This window comes from Pteronotus mesoamericanus, unplaced genomic scaffold, assembly GCF_021234165.1.
Source record: "Pteronotus mesoamericanus isolate MK-2021 breed Mesoamerican mustached bat unplaced genomic scaffold, CSHL_Meso_final contig_1018, whole genome shotgun sequence".
In the NCBI taxonomy this organism is placed as follows: domain Eukaryota; kingdom Metazoa; phylum Chordata; class Mammalia; order Chiroptera; family Mormoopidae; genus Pteronotus; species Pteronotus mesoamericanus.
In genome coordinates, this window is record NW_026555002.1 from 3,568,844 (window position 1) to 3,585,088 (window position 16,245).

Here is a 16,245-nt window from a genome sequence, read left to right on the forward strand (position 1 = left end):
GCTCCTCCAGGTGACTTCAATGTCAACGGCTTACCTTCCATGTGTGCCACTTTTAACGTGGCCATGTGCTACCTGTGCTATTAATACTTCCCACAGATTGGCTTTCATTCAGTTCTCTATTTTCATCCTAAGCATTAATATCTGCGAAGCTGCGGGTTTGATGTGCTAATTGGATTCTTCTACAACACACTATGTTAATTTTTCGAGGGTCTGGTGTGCCTCCTAAACTCAGCAGCCAGGCTCAGGTCCACCCCGCACACAGCTGCCAGGGTCCAGGGGACTCTCTGCGTTCTTCCAGATCCTATGAATGTTTCAAGAAACTCAGTCCCTCAATGTCTCTGCCACTACAGGGTTTTTGCTGTTGTTTTTTTCTTTTTTCTTTTTTAACAAGTGCTGTGTCTCCCTCTTGCACCCAAACCAAAGCGAAGTCCTGGCCTCCCCACCCCCGGTGCCCAGGCTCTGGGATCTCCCACCTCGCGCCAGTGTCCCGTTCTCTTTGGTGGTTTTTGCTCCCCTCTCGGCCCACTGCCCAGGCCCAGGCAGGCTCCACGGGTCTTGGTCCCCACAGCCTGCACCTCCATGGGCCTCAGGTTACCGCCCGCCCCGGTAGCCCTTCCTCAGGGCCTGAGCCAGCCGCTCCCACCTGTCGGGAGATCCCAGGATCACACCAGGAGGCGTGCAAATGCACTTGGAATGCTCCCAGCCCTGCCCAGGTGACAGAAGTTTCCAGAGGGAAAAGAGAAGCCAGAGGAAGGGAGCTCACGCTTGGGATGACGGGGAATGTCAGGAAACCCCCTTTGGCCTGTTCTCTGCGGCCTGAGCAAGGGGGCCGCATCTGTGTCTTGACTGGGGCCTGCACAGAGCGGACATAGCCATGCTCAGCATGCGACTGGCCAGAGCCCACCAAGGACTCAAGGCCATGGCGGACCAGGTCAGCCTCCTGTCCTAGACACACGCAGGTCAGAAGTCCAGCTTCGGACCGCTGGGAAGCGACGCGCCGGAACCCCTTCCAGCCAGGATAAGAAAAACATTGAAGCGATGTTATTGGAGAAAATGCAAGGAAATAAAGGGCACTACAAACACCTTGACCTGCTGGGGACAAAAGCCAGGGACAGGAAACAGAAATGCTCCACATCTCTCTCTTCCTCCCTTCGTCGGCTCTGTCCCCCTCCGCACCCCCGCCCACAGCCGGTCCTGCTACTTGCAGGCCTGGCCCATCCCAGCCAGTGCAAAATCCTCCCCCTTCCCCGTGGCCGTGGCCGCTCAGCCAAGGGCCCCAATCGCTGGCTCGTTTCTGCCTCCATCCTCCCCTCGGGAGCAGAATCTGAGGGGTGGAGCCCAGCCTCTGGGTCGGCTCCTCCCGGGTCAAAAGTCCCCTCTGTTCTGGTGGCCGTGGCTGCCAGGGCCCTCATCTTCCGCGGCGGACAGCGGAGCAAACCCTCTGGGAAGGTTCTGGAGCAGGAGGAAGGATGGCTGCCTTCCGCTGCGGGTTCCGGGTGCCCAGAGCCATCCTGAGATGTTGGGTTGGGGTTCACGTCTTCCCAATCTTCATCCCTTTGCCAGTTGTTATGGGCTGAAGGTTCACAGTTTCCCCAAATTCGTACGTTAAAGCCCAAACCCCCAATGTGATGCATTCGGAGATGGCCCTTGGGGGTGATTAGGGCAGACGAGGTCAGAGGACGGGTCCTCATGATGGGATCAGTGGCCCTATAAGGAGAGTGTGCCCTCCCTCCCTCTCTTTTTCCTTCCTCTCCCTCCTCCCATCTCCCTCTCTCCTCGTGCACACGCCCCGGAAAGGCCATGTGAGGACAAGACAAGAAGGGAGCCGCCTGCAGGCCAGGGAAAGGGCCCGCACCAGACGACCCGGACCACACTTCACCCCGCTCTCCGACTTCCAGTCTCCAGAACTGCGAGAAAATAAATGTCTGTTCAAGCCACCCTGTGGCTTGTCTGTCTGTGGCGTTTTGCCAAGGCAGCCTGAGCTGAGACACCGATACCCATCTTGCCGCTTTAGCAGGCCTCTTCGTCAGCCCCCTAGGACAGAGGCGGATAGACGAGTTCACAGCAACTCCGACATGCCAGCCGCCCCACTCCCGGAGCCCAACAAAGACGCAGTGTTGGCGCGCAGCTTCCTGCCCATAAAGATCCCCATCTGGCTGTGGCAATGGCATCGCCTGCTTCTGTGCAGTGTCTGCTCTGCCCTGTGACCGCTGGCCCCCCCTCATCCCGGCCGCCCGCCTCTGGCTGCGTCCAGCAGACCTCGCCCGCAGGAGGGCGGGAGCTCGCCAAGGGCGGTGGCTGGGGGAGGCTGACCCAGAAGGAGTGGCCCTTGTCCCCAGCTCACTCCCTGCTGCTGCTCACCGGCCAGGACACAAAAGAGGGTCAGCTTCCATTAATTAGGTGGAAGTTCCCTTAATTACGGGAAGTCAGGGCAGCCGCTAGCTCTGGATTCACTTTGAGAAAGTAGGTTGAGCCCTCACCTCCCCCATCCCACTGAGAGTAGCTGCCATCAAGGATGTGACCAGAGGGGATGGGACGCTCAGGGGGGGCCACCAGCCAGTCCCTGGAGACAAGGCACAGATTCGCTCACTGGGACTGAGCCGAGGCTCTGATGGACCTTCCATTTGTTTTGGGGTTTTTTTCCCAAACGTTTACAACTACTTTTTATAATTGAACATCATAGGCATTTTACCACCTGGGATTCTTTTTACACAAAAAAGTAAAAACTATTTAAATAAGCAGACCATTCACTGAGTTGCAGAGTAGAAAGAGCAGCTGGGAGCGTCGCTTACGGTGCTGGCGGGCGCCAGGCATGTGCGCGCGTTCAGCCTTGGCCCCGTCCCCGCGCGAGGGGGCCGGCGGGGGTGGCAGGGGACTCCCTCTGGTCTGCTCCCTGGGGTCCTGCGCTGGGGGCCACATCTGTCTCATGACCTGTGCCAGGCACAGGGTGGACACCGCCATGCTCAGCGCGTGAGCAAACGGAACCCACCGGGGACACGACAGACCAGTGCAGCCCCAAGTGAGCGAGGTGGGCGCCCTCGCCCTAAGGAGGGGAGCTGAGGATCAGGGTGTGTCAAGGACCCACCCCCAGGGTCCTGCCCGAAGGCGCTGGGGGGAGGGACGCCTTGTCTTCCCCTCCGCTCCAGGGGTCTCAGCCTTAGACCTCAGAGGAAGGGAGCTGGCCGGAAGCCCCCCACCTACCAGCCCCCCAATCCCTAAGAAGCCTGGGAGTGGCTGTCATTCTCACATGGGTAGCTGTGGGCCACAGCCACCTTGGGGACGACCCTTCTGCACCTGGCTTGAGCCCCTGACCCCAAACTACCCAGGACTCCCCGTAAAGAAGCCTCCACGCAGCAGGGAGGAAGGTCTGCGGCCCAGGGCGAGCCCCCGGGGAGCCTGACGGCTCAGCCACCAGCGAGAAGAGGGCCGGTCTGGCCGGTCTGGCCTGCTCTGGCTCGGTCCCCTGGGGGTGCTCCGAGCCTGATGCTGCTCTTCGATAGGACCGGTGGCTTCCTGAGCCATCACCACCTCCACAGGCCGTCTCCCCACCTCCCCGTGACCTGACCATTCCTGTCTTCCCAGAGGCAAGGTAGGGCTCTGGGACCCGGAGACCCAGGCTTGACTTCTGTCCCAGCCACTTACCAGCTGCATGGTCTCGAGCCAGGGGCTGGGTGTTTCTCAGCTTCTTCATCCCTAAAACGTGACTAACAGCAGTCCCTTCCTTCCCTCCTCCCTGAGTGTTGCCTGAGGATCAGGTGAGTTCAAGGGCAAGTGTCTGAAACAAAGGCCCTGTGGACTGGCAGCCAGAAACGCATCTGCAGCTCAGCGCCACTGCCCTCTGGTGGGGTGGCCTCCGTCACCGCCCCAGGCCCAAGTCACTGCTGTCCTCCTCAGCACTTCAAGCTGACCCACGCTGCAGCCCGCACCCTGTCCTATTCCAAACCCATGGGCAGGGTGGCGGTGGGTGGCCCGGAGCCTCTGCCTGTCCCTTCAGGGCACCTTGTCCCTGGCAGGAGTGGAGGGCGTGAGGGCTGGGCAGCCACGCGACGCTGCCAGGCAGAGACTTGGCCCATCGTCTGTGGCTCGGAGGGAGGGCAAGGCCGTCTGGAAAGGGCGGCCAGTTGAAGCCCCAGCAGCAGATGAGACCCAGGGCTGGGGGGGTGAGGAAGAGTGGGCGACAACACAGAGGGAGAGGGGGCTGGGATCCATTAGCTGGGACACAGGAGGCCACAGAGGGGCCAGGTGCTGGGAGCGCGCCCACACACCTCTGAAGCCCGGTGGGGAAGTGGGTGGCAGACACTGGAAAGAGGAAGACAGAGAGCCCCTCACCCGAGACCCTTCTGCAGGCTGGGGATGGCCTGGTGTCCAGGGGGCGACGGGGTACAGGGCCAGGGGCGGGAAAGAGCCCATTGGTCTTGTGTGCAGCGGGACTCTGGGAACCAGCTGATGCTCTGGAAATTTCCACTATATCCTGCCCATTCCTGGAGGAGACAGAAAGCCCAGGCTCAGATGTGTCCTGCTTATAACCCCAGAAGCCCCACGGGTTCAAGTCACAGAAGTCCCTGCCAGGGGCAGGCCAGCAGAGAAGCTGACAAACAGCAGAGGCCAAAGTCAGCAGGACACTGGCCTGGCCCCCCACCTGCGCCGGGAGCACAGCCTCCTCACCGCCCTCCCCCCGCAGGCCTGCGGGGCAGTGCGGCCCCTGAGCGGTTCTGGAAGCCACGGTAATGACAAGCCCAGACGCCTTTTCCAGAGCACAGGGGATCTGCCAGGTTAAAAAGGTGGTTGGCCTGGCGTGGTCCCCAGACCTCCGGCGGCAGCAGCTGAGACCTTGTAAGAAATACAAATCCTCAGGCCCTCCCCAGGCCTCCTGCCTCAGAAACCCTGGGGGTGGGGGCCAGCCGTCTGTGTTTTAAACTCTCCAGGTGATGCTGAGGCTCAGTCCAGGGTGGGAATCACTGCTTCAGAGCAATGAGAACAAATTCTGCAAAAGCATGGAACAGGGTGGAACAGCATGGAACAGTGTGGAACAGTGTAGAACAACGTGGAACAGTGTGGAACAGCATGGATGGGTCTTACAAGCCTAATGTCACAAGAAGAAGTCAGACACGAGAACATTCTAAAAGATTCCATTTGCATCAAGTACCAACGCAGGCAAAACTAAGCCCTGCTGTTAGAAGTCACCGGCTACCCCTGTGGCCGGGAAGGCGCACAGAGCCTTTCTAGAGTGTTGGTGATGTTCTCCTTCTGGATCCGGGTGCTGTGACATGGGGTGTCAACATTCAGCCCTTAAGATACGGACACTTTCTGTGTTCTATAGACTTGAATTTAAAAAATTATTTTAACTCTATGAAAGGGAAAACGAGAAGTGCCCGCGCCCTGTGCATTGTACAGCCTCCTCATCGGCTGAAATCACTTGGGGATGACCTGGGGCGGGGGGCGGGGGGAGGAGTCTGTCCTCCTGCTCCTGAAAGTAACTGTTGGGCATTCTTTTACCCTTGGCCAAAAAATTTTCATGAACTCAACCTAAAAGTTGTTCCAACAGACAACGGCTAATTGAAGCCAGAAAGAAGGGCTGTTGATCATCTCATCAAAAACAAACACTGCTGTTTTTGGAAAAGGCTGTGGCTCCCCCCTTCCCTGGTTTATAGGTACTATTTGCAGAGAACAAGGGGCCTCATTCAATTACCCTGGTGCATATTTCACAGAGTTTATCTTGGAGGGGACACCAGGAAGTAATGTTGCGCAAGGTGACACCCTGTGAATATTTCACTCTTGTGTTGGTGTGCGGGGGGTGAGCTGAAGGCCAAAGGAAGAATCTCACCTCCCCTGCCAAGGAATTTTCCAGGCTAGGTATCCCAGGGCCTTGACACCCTAGAACGGAGCTCTGTGGCTCCATCCCTTATCAGCCTGGTGGCTAGACTAGAATCAAAACAATGTTCTTTGTGAAGTCATCTTGGTCCTTCTGGAGGAAAATTAGTCCCTGTTTCCCTTGAAGATGTGCCCCCTCCCCAGCCCCTCGTCTACTCTGAGCGATAGCCCACACGCAGCACAGACGAGCCATGTCGACAGGTTTACAGAGGAGCTCAATCCAACCCTCTACTCAGAGGAAGGAGGAAAGCCCTCGTCCCCTCTAAAGTCTCCCCTGTCAGGCAGGAGCCAGCACGGTGTCACCTACAGAATGACCCTGCTGGGTTGTGGGAAGCCATCGGCCTACGTCGAAGGGCTCAGAGGAAGAGTCTCAGACACCGGCAAGCGTGAGCGTGTGCAAGCCTCGTGAGCTCAGGAGAAAGGCCACTGCGCTGCAGCGAATAGATAGGTCTGTGCCTCACCTGGGTCATTCTCTAAAATACACGTGCCCGGGACCCACTTCAGCCTCACACAGTCCAAATTCCAGGCACGGGTTCCAGGAATCCATCTACTGATTAAGCTCTTAAAAGTTGGAGAATTGCTGCACTGCACGTTGGTGAAACCCTTCGAGAGACCCCTCAGCCGGCCTCAGCGCCGCCCCCCCTGCTCACACCTCTCCTCCTGAGAGGCTGGAGGGTGTTACCCCTGAACGCCTAGAATGACTCACTGGCACGCGTCCCTCCTCACGGTGGCTGCTGGGAAGCTTGGGGGTCCTGCTGGCCCATCTGTAGCAAGAGTCCTTGTAATAGGAATTTTTTCTCTATCCTCCATTGAGTTTTACGTCCTCACCTTTCGTTCTTCTTTCTTTTTTAGTTTATGCTGGGTTGCATAAGGAAGATGTAAGCATAAATATGGATGATGCTTTGAGATGGAAATATTATCACTGCATATTAATTTGCATAATCACACCCCAGCAGCGACCACGTATTGAGTGCCAGCGCTGCGCATCCTTCAATCAGTCCCGGGACTTAAGTAATGTCTGTCCACCCTGCACAACAGTTGAGGGACTGTGGGTCCCAACAGAAAGCCACACCCCCAGCTCCTGCAGCCCGTGAGGAGGGGGTTGGCATCTTGCTCGCTCTGCTCTGCAGCTCCCGCTCTTGGCTCTCAACACCTAGACGCTTCCCCCAGTGTTCTCCAGCAAGGTTTGGGAACCATTGAATTCCATTCCACGGTGTCCTATTTTCTGGGCTCCGAGAGAGGTGGAGGGGCTGGTGCCCACAGTACCTTGGCCCCGTCTCGCCCGCATGTATGTTTTTTCAGGATCCTTTCCTTCGAGTAACTTGAATGACTGTCTCTTTCTTACAACTAAGCAAGGGCCTACCATAAATGCACATGAAAAGAGACAATGCAAACAAATCAAACAATCATAAAACAATGGAAACATGTATGGCATGTTACAGAATATCATGCAAATATAAAAAGTGAATCTATATCCCCTACTTTATTGAAATAGAACATTCCCCAAAACACATTGTTTGGTGGGAGTAAGAAAGTAATAAAGCCATACAAAAAATTTTTTGAGTGTTTGATAGTTTGAGGAAAATATTTAATGTTTTAATGCCTTTGGAGTTTATTTAGGAATTTATTTTAAGGATCTCAACTGATATTTTCCCCAAACTGCTAACCAATACTTCAGAGGTTGATTGCTACCCCTCTTTTTTCTTAATAACAATTTTACTGAGATATAATTCACAAGCTACACAATTCATCCTTTTAGGGTACACAATTCAATGGGTTTTAGTAAGTTCACAGAATTGGGCAACCATGACCACCACCGGTTTTAGCACATTTTCAACATCTCAACAAGAGGAAATCCGTGCCCGTTGGCAGGCACTCACCGCCCGCTGTCCACGACCCTCCCGGCCCCGCCACCGCTCATTGGCTTTCTGCCTCGATGGATTTGCCGATTTGGGGTAGTTTATGTAAAAGAAGTCATACAATACATGGTCCTTTGTGACTGGCTTTTTTCACTTAGCAAAGGGCTGTCGAGGTTCATTTATGTTGTAGCATGGGGCGATACTTAATTCCTTTTTATGGTAATAATATTCCATTGCATGATATACTCCGCTTTATTTATTCACTCATCAGTTGTTTGCCATTTGGGTGGTTTCCACTTTTTGCCTGTTATGAATAATGCTACTGTGAATATTCATGTTCAACTTTTTGTGGGGATGCGTATTTTTGTTTCTCTTGGGAATATACTTAGGAATGGATTTGCTGGGTCATATGGTAATTCTGTATTTAAACCTTTTGAGGAACTGCCAGACTATTTTGAAAGCAGCTGCACCATTTTACCTTCCCACCAGCAGCGCACAGGGTTCTGATTTCTCGACGTCCTAACCAACATTTGTTATTACCTGCCTTTTTGACAGCAGCCATTGTAGTGCGCATGAAGCGGTATCTCCGTGTGGTTTTGATTTGCATTTCCCTGATGTCTAGGGACGTTGAGCAAGTTTTCACGTGCTCATTGGCCATTTGTATACTTACTCTGGAGAAATGTGCATTTGCATCCTTTGCCCGTATTTTAATTGGGTTATTTTTGTATTGAGCTGTAAGAGTTCTTTATATGGTCTAGATGTAAATCCCTTTATCAGGCATGTGATTTGAAAAATTTTTGTCCTAGATATTTTATTTTCTACTTCCTTGTTATTACTGACAGGTAGTATATCTATCCTATTCTGACCCTGGGCTGAATTCCTGTTAATTCCAATAATCGTGATTGGTTCTTTTGGGTTTTCTAAGTGTACAAATCTTAGCAGCTGCAAGTTATGATTATTTCATCTTTCTTTCTGGTAACACTTGCTTCATGTCTCATTACGTTGGCCAAAACGCAGGAAACATGTTGATAATAATGAGAGCAGGATTCCGCTCCGATTTCCAGCATCGCTGTATTTGTAATGTGCGCAGTGATGAATTTTTTTCTGCTCTCACTTCTAAAGGTCTTTCCTGAAGATTGGCATTTGATTTTGTCACTAAGCCACTGATGTGTTAGATTGTATTAAGACTGCCTCATGATTACAAAATTGCCTCTGTTTTATTTAAATCACTCTGAGAACATTTTAATCAGAGAATTAAGACACCTCATTTAACAGCTCATTCTTATTCTCTATCTGACTTTGCGGGGGGGGGAGAAGAATCTCGATTTTTGAAGATATAAACATGCAACAGCTTCCTCTTTCCCCATCAGGGATCCTCGGTCCCTCAGCCTCGATTCCCTTCCTCGGGGCATCACAGGACCCTTGGGGGCTTCTTGGTCATGTCTCATAACTTCTTTGTTGCTTTCAGGTGTTGGAAGTGACTCATTTCCTTATTTAAGATTCAGTCCTACTCAATTCTTTTCCCAAGAGATTTACCTATTCAATTTTTGAAAAGGTTTAAGCATTGACATAGCTTTTACAAAATAAAAGAATATATTAATAGGTATGTAATTTAAAGTCTTTTTCCCTCCCAATCTCATTCCCCATCTGCCCAGATTTTATCCTATAATTTAAAAAAAAATATGTATGTATGTAACCACTGAGGTTATTTTTTAACTCCTTTCACAACTTTTTAGGTGCATCTAAATAAATTTGAATATATTTCCTCCTTGTATACTGATGGGAACATAACACATACTCTTCTGTCCTTGTTGTTTTTCATCTTGAGATCTCCAGGATCTTTTCTTAATCAGGGTATAGAGTTTTTTCTTTCTTGCTTTTACATCGGCATCGTGTTCCACTTGAGGACGTGTTTAGGATTTTCTAACTGGCGTGACCAGGTCTGGTGGAGAGACGCCCTGGTGTCCCCAGTTGCCGCCCCCCGACCGCTCCCCTCATGGGCAGGCACACCCATGGGCCGCATTCCTGCAGACGAGATCGCTGGGCTAAAGTAGGTTCGTTTTCTACTTTGATAGACTTCGTCAAACTGCCCCCCATGGGGGTGGAATCGGGGATGTCATCAGCGATGGGGGGACCGCCTGCTGCCTCTCAGCTTCACCAATCGCTCCTCAAACTTCTGATTTTTTTGCCCGTGTATTAAGAGAAAAAAGGATCTCAGTGTGGTTTGGATTTTCCTTCCTCTTGGGAGGCATGAGGCTCCTGGAAAGAGTTGCATTATCTGGAGTTTCTCCTCCCTGCCCACCCCCACCCCCCCTTCCCCTGGAGGCCCTGCGGGTGACCTTGTCCTTCCTCCATCGCCAGGGATGGCACAGCTTGATCATCGTGCTCTGCCTCCTGAGATTTGGGCCCCACCCATGGTCCCTTCTCTCTCTGTGCCCATCACTGACCATTGTGCCAACAGGAGCATCTGCTTTGTTCTTTGAGCCTCTGGTTGTCTTCTTCCCTGAGGGGCTTGCTTCCTGTTGTAAGTTATATGTAGAGATGGATGCATGTGGGTGGATAAGCCGCCACTCTCTGGCATTTGGACACCTTCCTGTAAAAAGGAAATGTGCCCAGCCCCTCTATGCCACTGTCTGGTTCCCTGATTTAAAGTTAATTTCACCGATTTATGTGGTGTCATCAGGAAACGGGTGCTGTCACGCTCGTCGACTGCAGCCTATTTCATCTTACGCATGAATTTTGTCACTGCGCCTGGCCCACCTCCCGTCTTCTGTGTGTGTCCCCGCCGGCCAGCACGCACACCTGCTGGTGGCACCACCGGCTCCAGCCCCGTGAGTGAGGCCGGGACTCCTCCGGCGGGAACTGGGCAGCCGCGTGGCCTTGAGAATGTCCTTTATCCTACAGTGTCACGGCGCTCTCGCCTCTAGAGAGACGCTTTTTGGGTGGGAAATTGCTCCCATTACATCTCTGCTCAGTGAGTCGTTGCTGGAATTAGTATTTAGCCTTCCGGGTTGCTTTCTGGTGAGTTCGGACTCTTTTTGGACCATTTTCAAGTCTGGCTTCCCGCCAAATGCACCATCTCCCTCCGGTCCCAGGCCCAGCTTCTCCCCCAGATTCCCACTTCCCTCCGCAGTGTATTAACAGCCTTGAAGGGAAACCCAGGTGCACCTTTACTCTCCTCCCTCAGGAACCAGCAGCCGGTGGCCAATCCAGTTTGGAACTTGGCCTCGGGAGCGGGCTCTGGGCCTCCTTCAGGCCTCCGCCCAGCCTTCCTCCCTTGAACCTGGAAACCCCTCCCCTGCAGTTACTCCATCCCCCCGCCCCCACCTCCAGGTATTTCTAGGCAGGCGTCTTTCCTGCTCCTGGGAAGAGAATCTCTATTTGTCCCTCTAGGCACCAAACATGTTGCTCTCTGCACTGGGCCACAGTCTTGGTTCTACAGGCACCCACACGCCTTCCATCAGCCCCTGGATTCACCACATCCCCGAAGCTGATGCCGCCCCCAGCGATGCAGGGGGGCTTCTCCCAAGGTTCAGAGCCAGCGGGGGCCTGAGCTTTGCCTTTGTGACCCTGCCCCTCCTCACCCCTGTCCCCCAGTTCCTGAATTTCCCCCTCACATTCGTCTGGGATCCTCTCTCCTCCCTTTGAGTATCCCATTCCCTTCCTCTCCCTTGTGTCCCTCAAGAACCCCAAACCGGCACCTCCAGGGCAGGGCGTCAGCTGTGGCCCTGGTGCTCACCTGCAGCTCCCACCTTTCCCACGGTGGTCACGTGATCCTCACCACACAGCAGCGCACCCTCTGGGGCAGCTTTCTCAGCTCTGACTTTTCTCCCAAACCAGAAACTTCATCCGTTTTCCCCTCTGCTACCTAAAACCCTGCTCTACAGCCTACCCTTTTTTGCTTTACCAAAACAAACAGACAAAAAGCCCGTGCTGTGCCTAACCCCAGGTAGGCGCTGCCGCTTACCTGGCAGGCGGCCGCCGCACCAAGGCTGGGCCAGGGATGAAAGCTGAAACGCTGCAGGTGACTTGGGATCAGCCAGGCCTGCCTGCCTCGCAGGGGCCCTATCTTTCCTTGGAGACCTCCCTGCCAGCATTCCAGCCCTTCCTGCTGTCACAGCCACAGCTAAGGTGACATCCAGGCCACCTTTCCAGGCCATGCCCCGCCCCGCCCCCCTGGTCAGCTAACACCGCCCCCAGCCACCGCTGCTCTGGGCCTCCTCCCTGACGACAGAGGGGGGTCACCGGGGGGTCCTGAGGAGGACGCCCCTGTTCCTAACCCGCCTCCTTCCCTGGAGTCTGCTCCGTCCCACGGCCCTGATCGGTAGGCCCGGCCTGGCCTTCACAGCACCCCCTCCTCAGCACCCAGGGGGTCCCGCTTCAGGAGGTGCTCAGCTCCCTCGTCCAGATTCCTACACACCCCCAGCCCCGCATTTCTCTTATTTTCCGCCTCCCCTCCCATCCCCACTTCATTCCCTTGAACGAGGTAGAAGGGGACAGTAGAGGGCCAGCACCTGCTCGCCCATCCCTCCCCTGACCCCCCGCCTCCCACATTACTCTGCCTTCTGCTCCCCATTGGCACTTCCTTCTGACCGGGGTGATGCTGCCCAGATCAGGCCAGTGTGGGGCAGCCGCTGGGGACCCTGGTGGCCCCGCGCCCACTCCATGCCCACTCTGCTCCCCCAGGCCCTGGCTCAAGGCTGGTCTGCGGACTCACGGTGGAGGCGTCCCTCGCTCCACCCCAGGCCTCTCGAGTCAGCGTCTGTGTCCTAACAGGAGCCCGGGCGACTCCTGTGTGTTACCTTCTGAGAAGTCCTGCTCTGGCGCGTGTGCCACCCTGTGCCCACTGTGCCACCGTCCTCTGCCCCAGGCAGCTGGCCCAGGAGGCCACGGCCGGCTTGGCGGCAGCTCCCTGTCCCTACCACCTTCTCGCATGTGCCCCACCTCCCAGGCAGCCCCTGACTGACTCACTCCGGCCCGCGCACGCCCGCCCGAAGCCACATGGCTGGCCCCCAGCGAGTGGACGAGAACCCCCGCTCCTGCCCGACTCCCACGGGCAGCCTGCAACCCGCTCTCCCAAAAGCGTCTCTTGGCCACATCCCGTGAGCATCGGGCCCCCAAGAAACGAGCCAGGCAGATGAGGTGCGCAGCCCTGCCATGCCCCCCGCCGCCGCAGGCCCCGCACAAGGGACCCGAGCTCCCTGCCCTGCCGCTTCCTCATCAGCCAGACCCGGGTGGTTGTCACAGCGCCAGGGGGCAGCGAACAGAGCAGACGCAGCCCTGCCCTGCTGGAGGTTCCAGGGAACCTGGGCAGGGGGGGAACCGAGACGCGGACCAGCCACGAAGTTGTGTGAGTGAGGGAGGGAGGCAGGGAGAGACTGAATGAATGATTTATGCAAATGCAGCCCCACCACAGCCCCACCCCCTTCCAATCACAAGGCGGTCCCTGTGGACTTCCGCGGGCAGCCACCTATGGGCTCAAAGCCCCGGGGGAGCTTCGGATAAACGGTGGAAGGGTGGGGGTGGGGCTCTTGGGCTTCTGGCAGCTAATGGGTGTGGAAGAAATGGAGCGATTATAGAAATAGTTCAGATTTGGAACACATTTGCCTGAAATAGGCAATAACTGAGGTGATATTAGAGCTGTTTTTCAGAGCTGAACAAATTTGGGGTGGGTGTGTGTGTGTGATGGTCTTAAAAATGGTGTGATTTGGAATAGAGTTTCTCGCGGTTTCAGTGCCCACTGGTTGGAAGAACAGGAGAGGGGTGGTTTGAGGGCGCTCCCCCCGACACTCCCGCCCAGGGCTCTCGGAGCCTCCTGCCAGCACAGAGTTTGAGCGCCAGCTGAGGGGCCCCAGAGAACGCCTGCCCAGCCCCGCGTCTCCTGGGAGAAAAACTGGGGCCCTCACCTCCCAAGACAAGTAGGTCATTACAGGCAGCAGGATATGGGGACTCGAGCCCAGATCCCCTGACTCCCGGCCCAGCGCCCTTCCCAGGACATCATGCAGCCCTGCCCCACCCCCCACCCTGGGAGGTCACAGCACCGCCGCGGAAATACCAGGGTCACACAGATACACCGGATGAATCCGACAGGCATCACCCCAAGCGAAGCGCACCAGACGCCAAAGGCCGCACACGGCGGAGTTCCCCCTACACGCCAGTCAGGAGAAGGCAGGCTTGGGAACACAGACCGGATCGGCTGTCGCCGGGGCTGGGGTGTGGGAGCTGACTACGGTGGGGCACCGGGAAGCTCTGGGGTGAGGGACTGTCCAACATTTCGATGGTGGTGCTGGCTCCGTGCACTGTGTGTGCTCTCAGAACTCATGGAACCAGACACAAACAAGGGCAAGTTCTCCTGGATGTAAATTATGCCTCGATTGCTTCAAAAAAGCTGCCTAAGATCGTAACGGTGATGATCACGAGAATGATGATAATGATAAGCGAGAATGCCAAGAGGCAGCCACGTCCATGCCCACTGCAGGGAGGCCTCCCAGGTGCCCGTGGTCCGAGCAGGAAGATGCCCGGTTCCTAACGGTGGCTTCAGCCGAGGATTCCCCGCTGCAAGCTCTCCCGGGAGGTTTTCCACCTGTGCGTCCCCAGAACCTGAGGGCTCCTGTGCCAAGCTGGCTTTGCTCCCACGTCCCCCACCGACAGCGAGGGGCAGCGGCCTGCCCAGTCACCCTGGCCCCGCCCCCACCGAACCTCCCGAGTTGGGGCGGCCCCTTCCTTGCTCCTCCATAAATCACTGTGACTCACACTCCTGTCATTCCTCTGGCACATGGTCCCCACCCCAGCCTCCACCCTCGCGTAGGCACTCACCCGCCACACCTGGTGATACCTGTGCAGTGCCTGCCCTCGGCCCGGCCCCTCAGGCGAGCCGGCCCAGAGTTTCGGGACCCTGCCACCTCCTCCCTCCCGATCATCAAAGATGCGGCAGGAACTCCCTGACCAGTTCAGAGGCCTCCACAGACCAGCCCCAACCCCGAGTTAACGCCTGCATTACCCACCCCACCACGGGACCCCTGCCACTGCTGTCCCCAGATCAACCCTCAGCCTCGGCATCAGAATCGGAGCGAACCCAGGGGGGAGGCCTCGGGAGCGAGGAAAGGAGAGGGAAGGAGATGTTGGAATCACTGAATCCTAAACTCTCCCCAACCCCTGCCTGGCCACCTCCAGTGACAGCAAATTCATTGTCCCCCAAGCAGCCTCTCCACCTTTGGGCAGCTCTGAAGTCAAAGCTGCGGGCTGGCCTCTCCCGCGGCCCACTCCTCTTCTACTGAATTATTCACAAAGCATTTGCCTAAAAGTTAGGCATACAAGCCACTCTAAGCATTTTCCCCCAAAGTGCATGCTATGAATAGGATAAACAGGCCTCAATTATAAAATGGTTCATGAATGCATCCAAATTGCAGTGGTTAAACTCTAATTTTCATTGATAAAGATGTGGTTGCCAGGATGTGGAAATTATCCCAAATTTCATAAAATCTGAATGGGAGTAGAAAACATCCTCTGAATGGAACACTGAGCCTGATGATCCTAACGGAAAATTGTTCTCTTTTCTCGTCTAAAGCTCTCGGCCCTGGTGCAGTTCGGGGAGGGATCCCCGGTCAGCCCGTGGAGAAGCGATCAGCCCTATTTGCATGGAGACCAGCAACTGTGACCATTTGCAAAAGCCCCAGAAGCAATGGGCAGGGGGTTCATGGGAAATTCCTGATGAACCCGCCAAGGTGACACCTGAGTTGCTCTCCGAGGAGAAGACACCCCTCGCGGGTGAGATCCAAGCCAAAGAACCCCGTCACTCCAAACCAATTCACAGAAACTCTGTCTTCAATCGCGCCCTGAGACACAGAAGCAAAGGCAAAGCCGGAGACACTCCCGCGCCAAGCACTGGGCACCTGGCAGGTCAGTACCAGGGACAGCTGTCCCAGCTGTTGCTTGACGTGCAGCTGGGATCAGGGCTGAAAGGCCCTCATTAAAAGAAGGGAGCTCACGAGGCCATGAAAGCCACCAAGGGCAGGTCCAGCACAGTGGAACGGCCTGAGGCCACGGGCTAAAAGATGCAAATTTCCCCCATACAGTGGTGTAGATACGTCGTAGTCGTAGTCGGCAGAAAGGGTTGACCCAAATTACACACTAAAACTGGCTTTTATGTGTAAAAGACTTCTGGGTTTAGGGCTCAACCAAACATCCCCACACACACTGGCATCCTAGGAGGGAGGTGCGGGGCTGTCCACGTTTGGGGGCCTCTGGGAACACGGGGCTCTCCTTGCCCTCTCCCCATCGCCAGGACAGCCAGAGTTCCCGCTGCTCTGAAGACACGAGATCGGTGCCTTAGGAGGAGCTCGCAGCACGAACCCTTAATCTTTTAATCCAGTTCTTAGCACACAGTATCTGCTCAATGTCTATTTTTTGAGCAGAATAAAGTTCCGAAACGTTTACAAATGGCGGTGTCAGCGCCCTGGACTCCTGTCCTTGCGACTCGCGCAGTGAGCAGGCAGCATGGTCGGGGTGGGGGGTG

The 16,245-nt window shown here is 55.3% G+C and overlaps 2 protein-coding genes across 2 annotated transcripts in view; one reads left to right on the top strand and one right to left on the bottom strand.

The window, feature by feature from the left end:
- SNORC (secondary ossification center associated regulator of chondrocyte maturation) overlaps window positions 1-16,245 on the bottom strand; it is a 252,871-nt gene that overhangs the window by 168,578 nt on the left and 68,048 nt on the right. The window lies entirely within an intron of this gene.
- The window catches only part of NGEF (neuronal guanine nucleotide exchange factor), an 81,811-nt gene that overhangs the window by 4,619 nt on the left and 60,947 nt on the right, over window positions 1-16,245 (top strand). Inside the window, exon 2 of the mRNA XM_054571358.1 lies at window positions 15,298-15,629. Within this exon, the coding sequence (XP_054427333.1) occupies window positions 15,368-15,629 (262 nt within the window). The 5' untranslated portion in view covers window positions 15,298-15,367. The remainder of the gene's footprint in view (window positions 1-15,297; window positions 15,630-16,245) is intronic.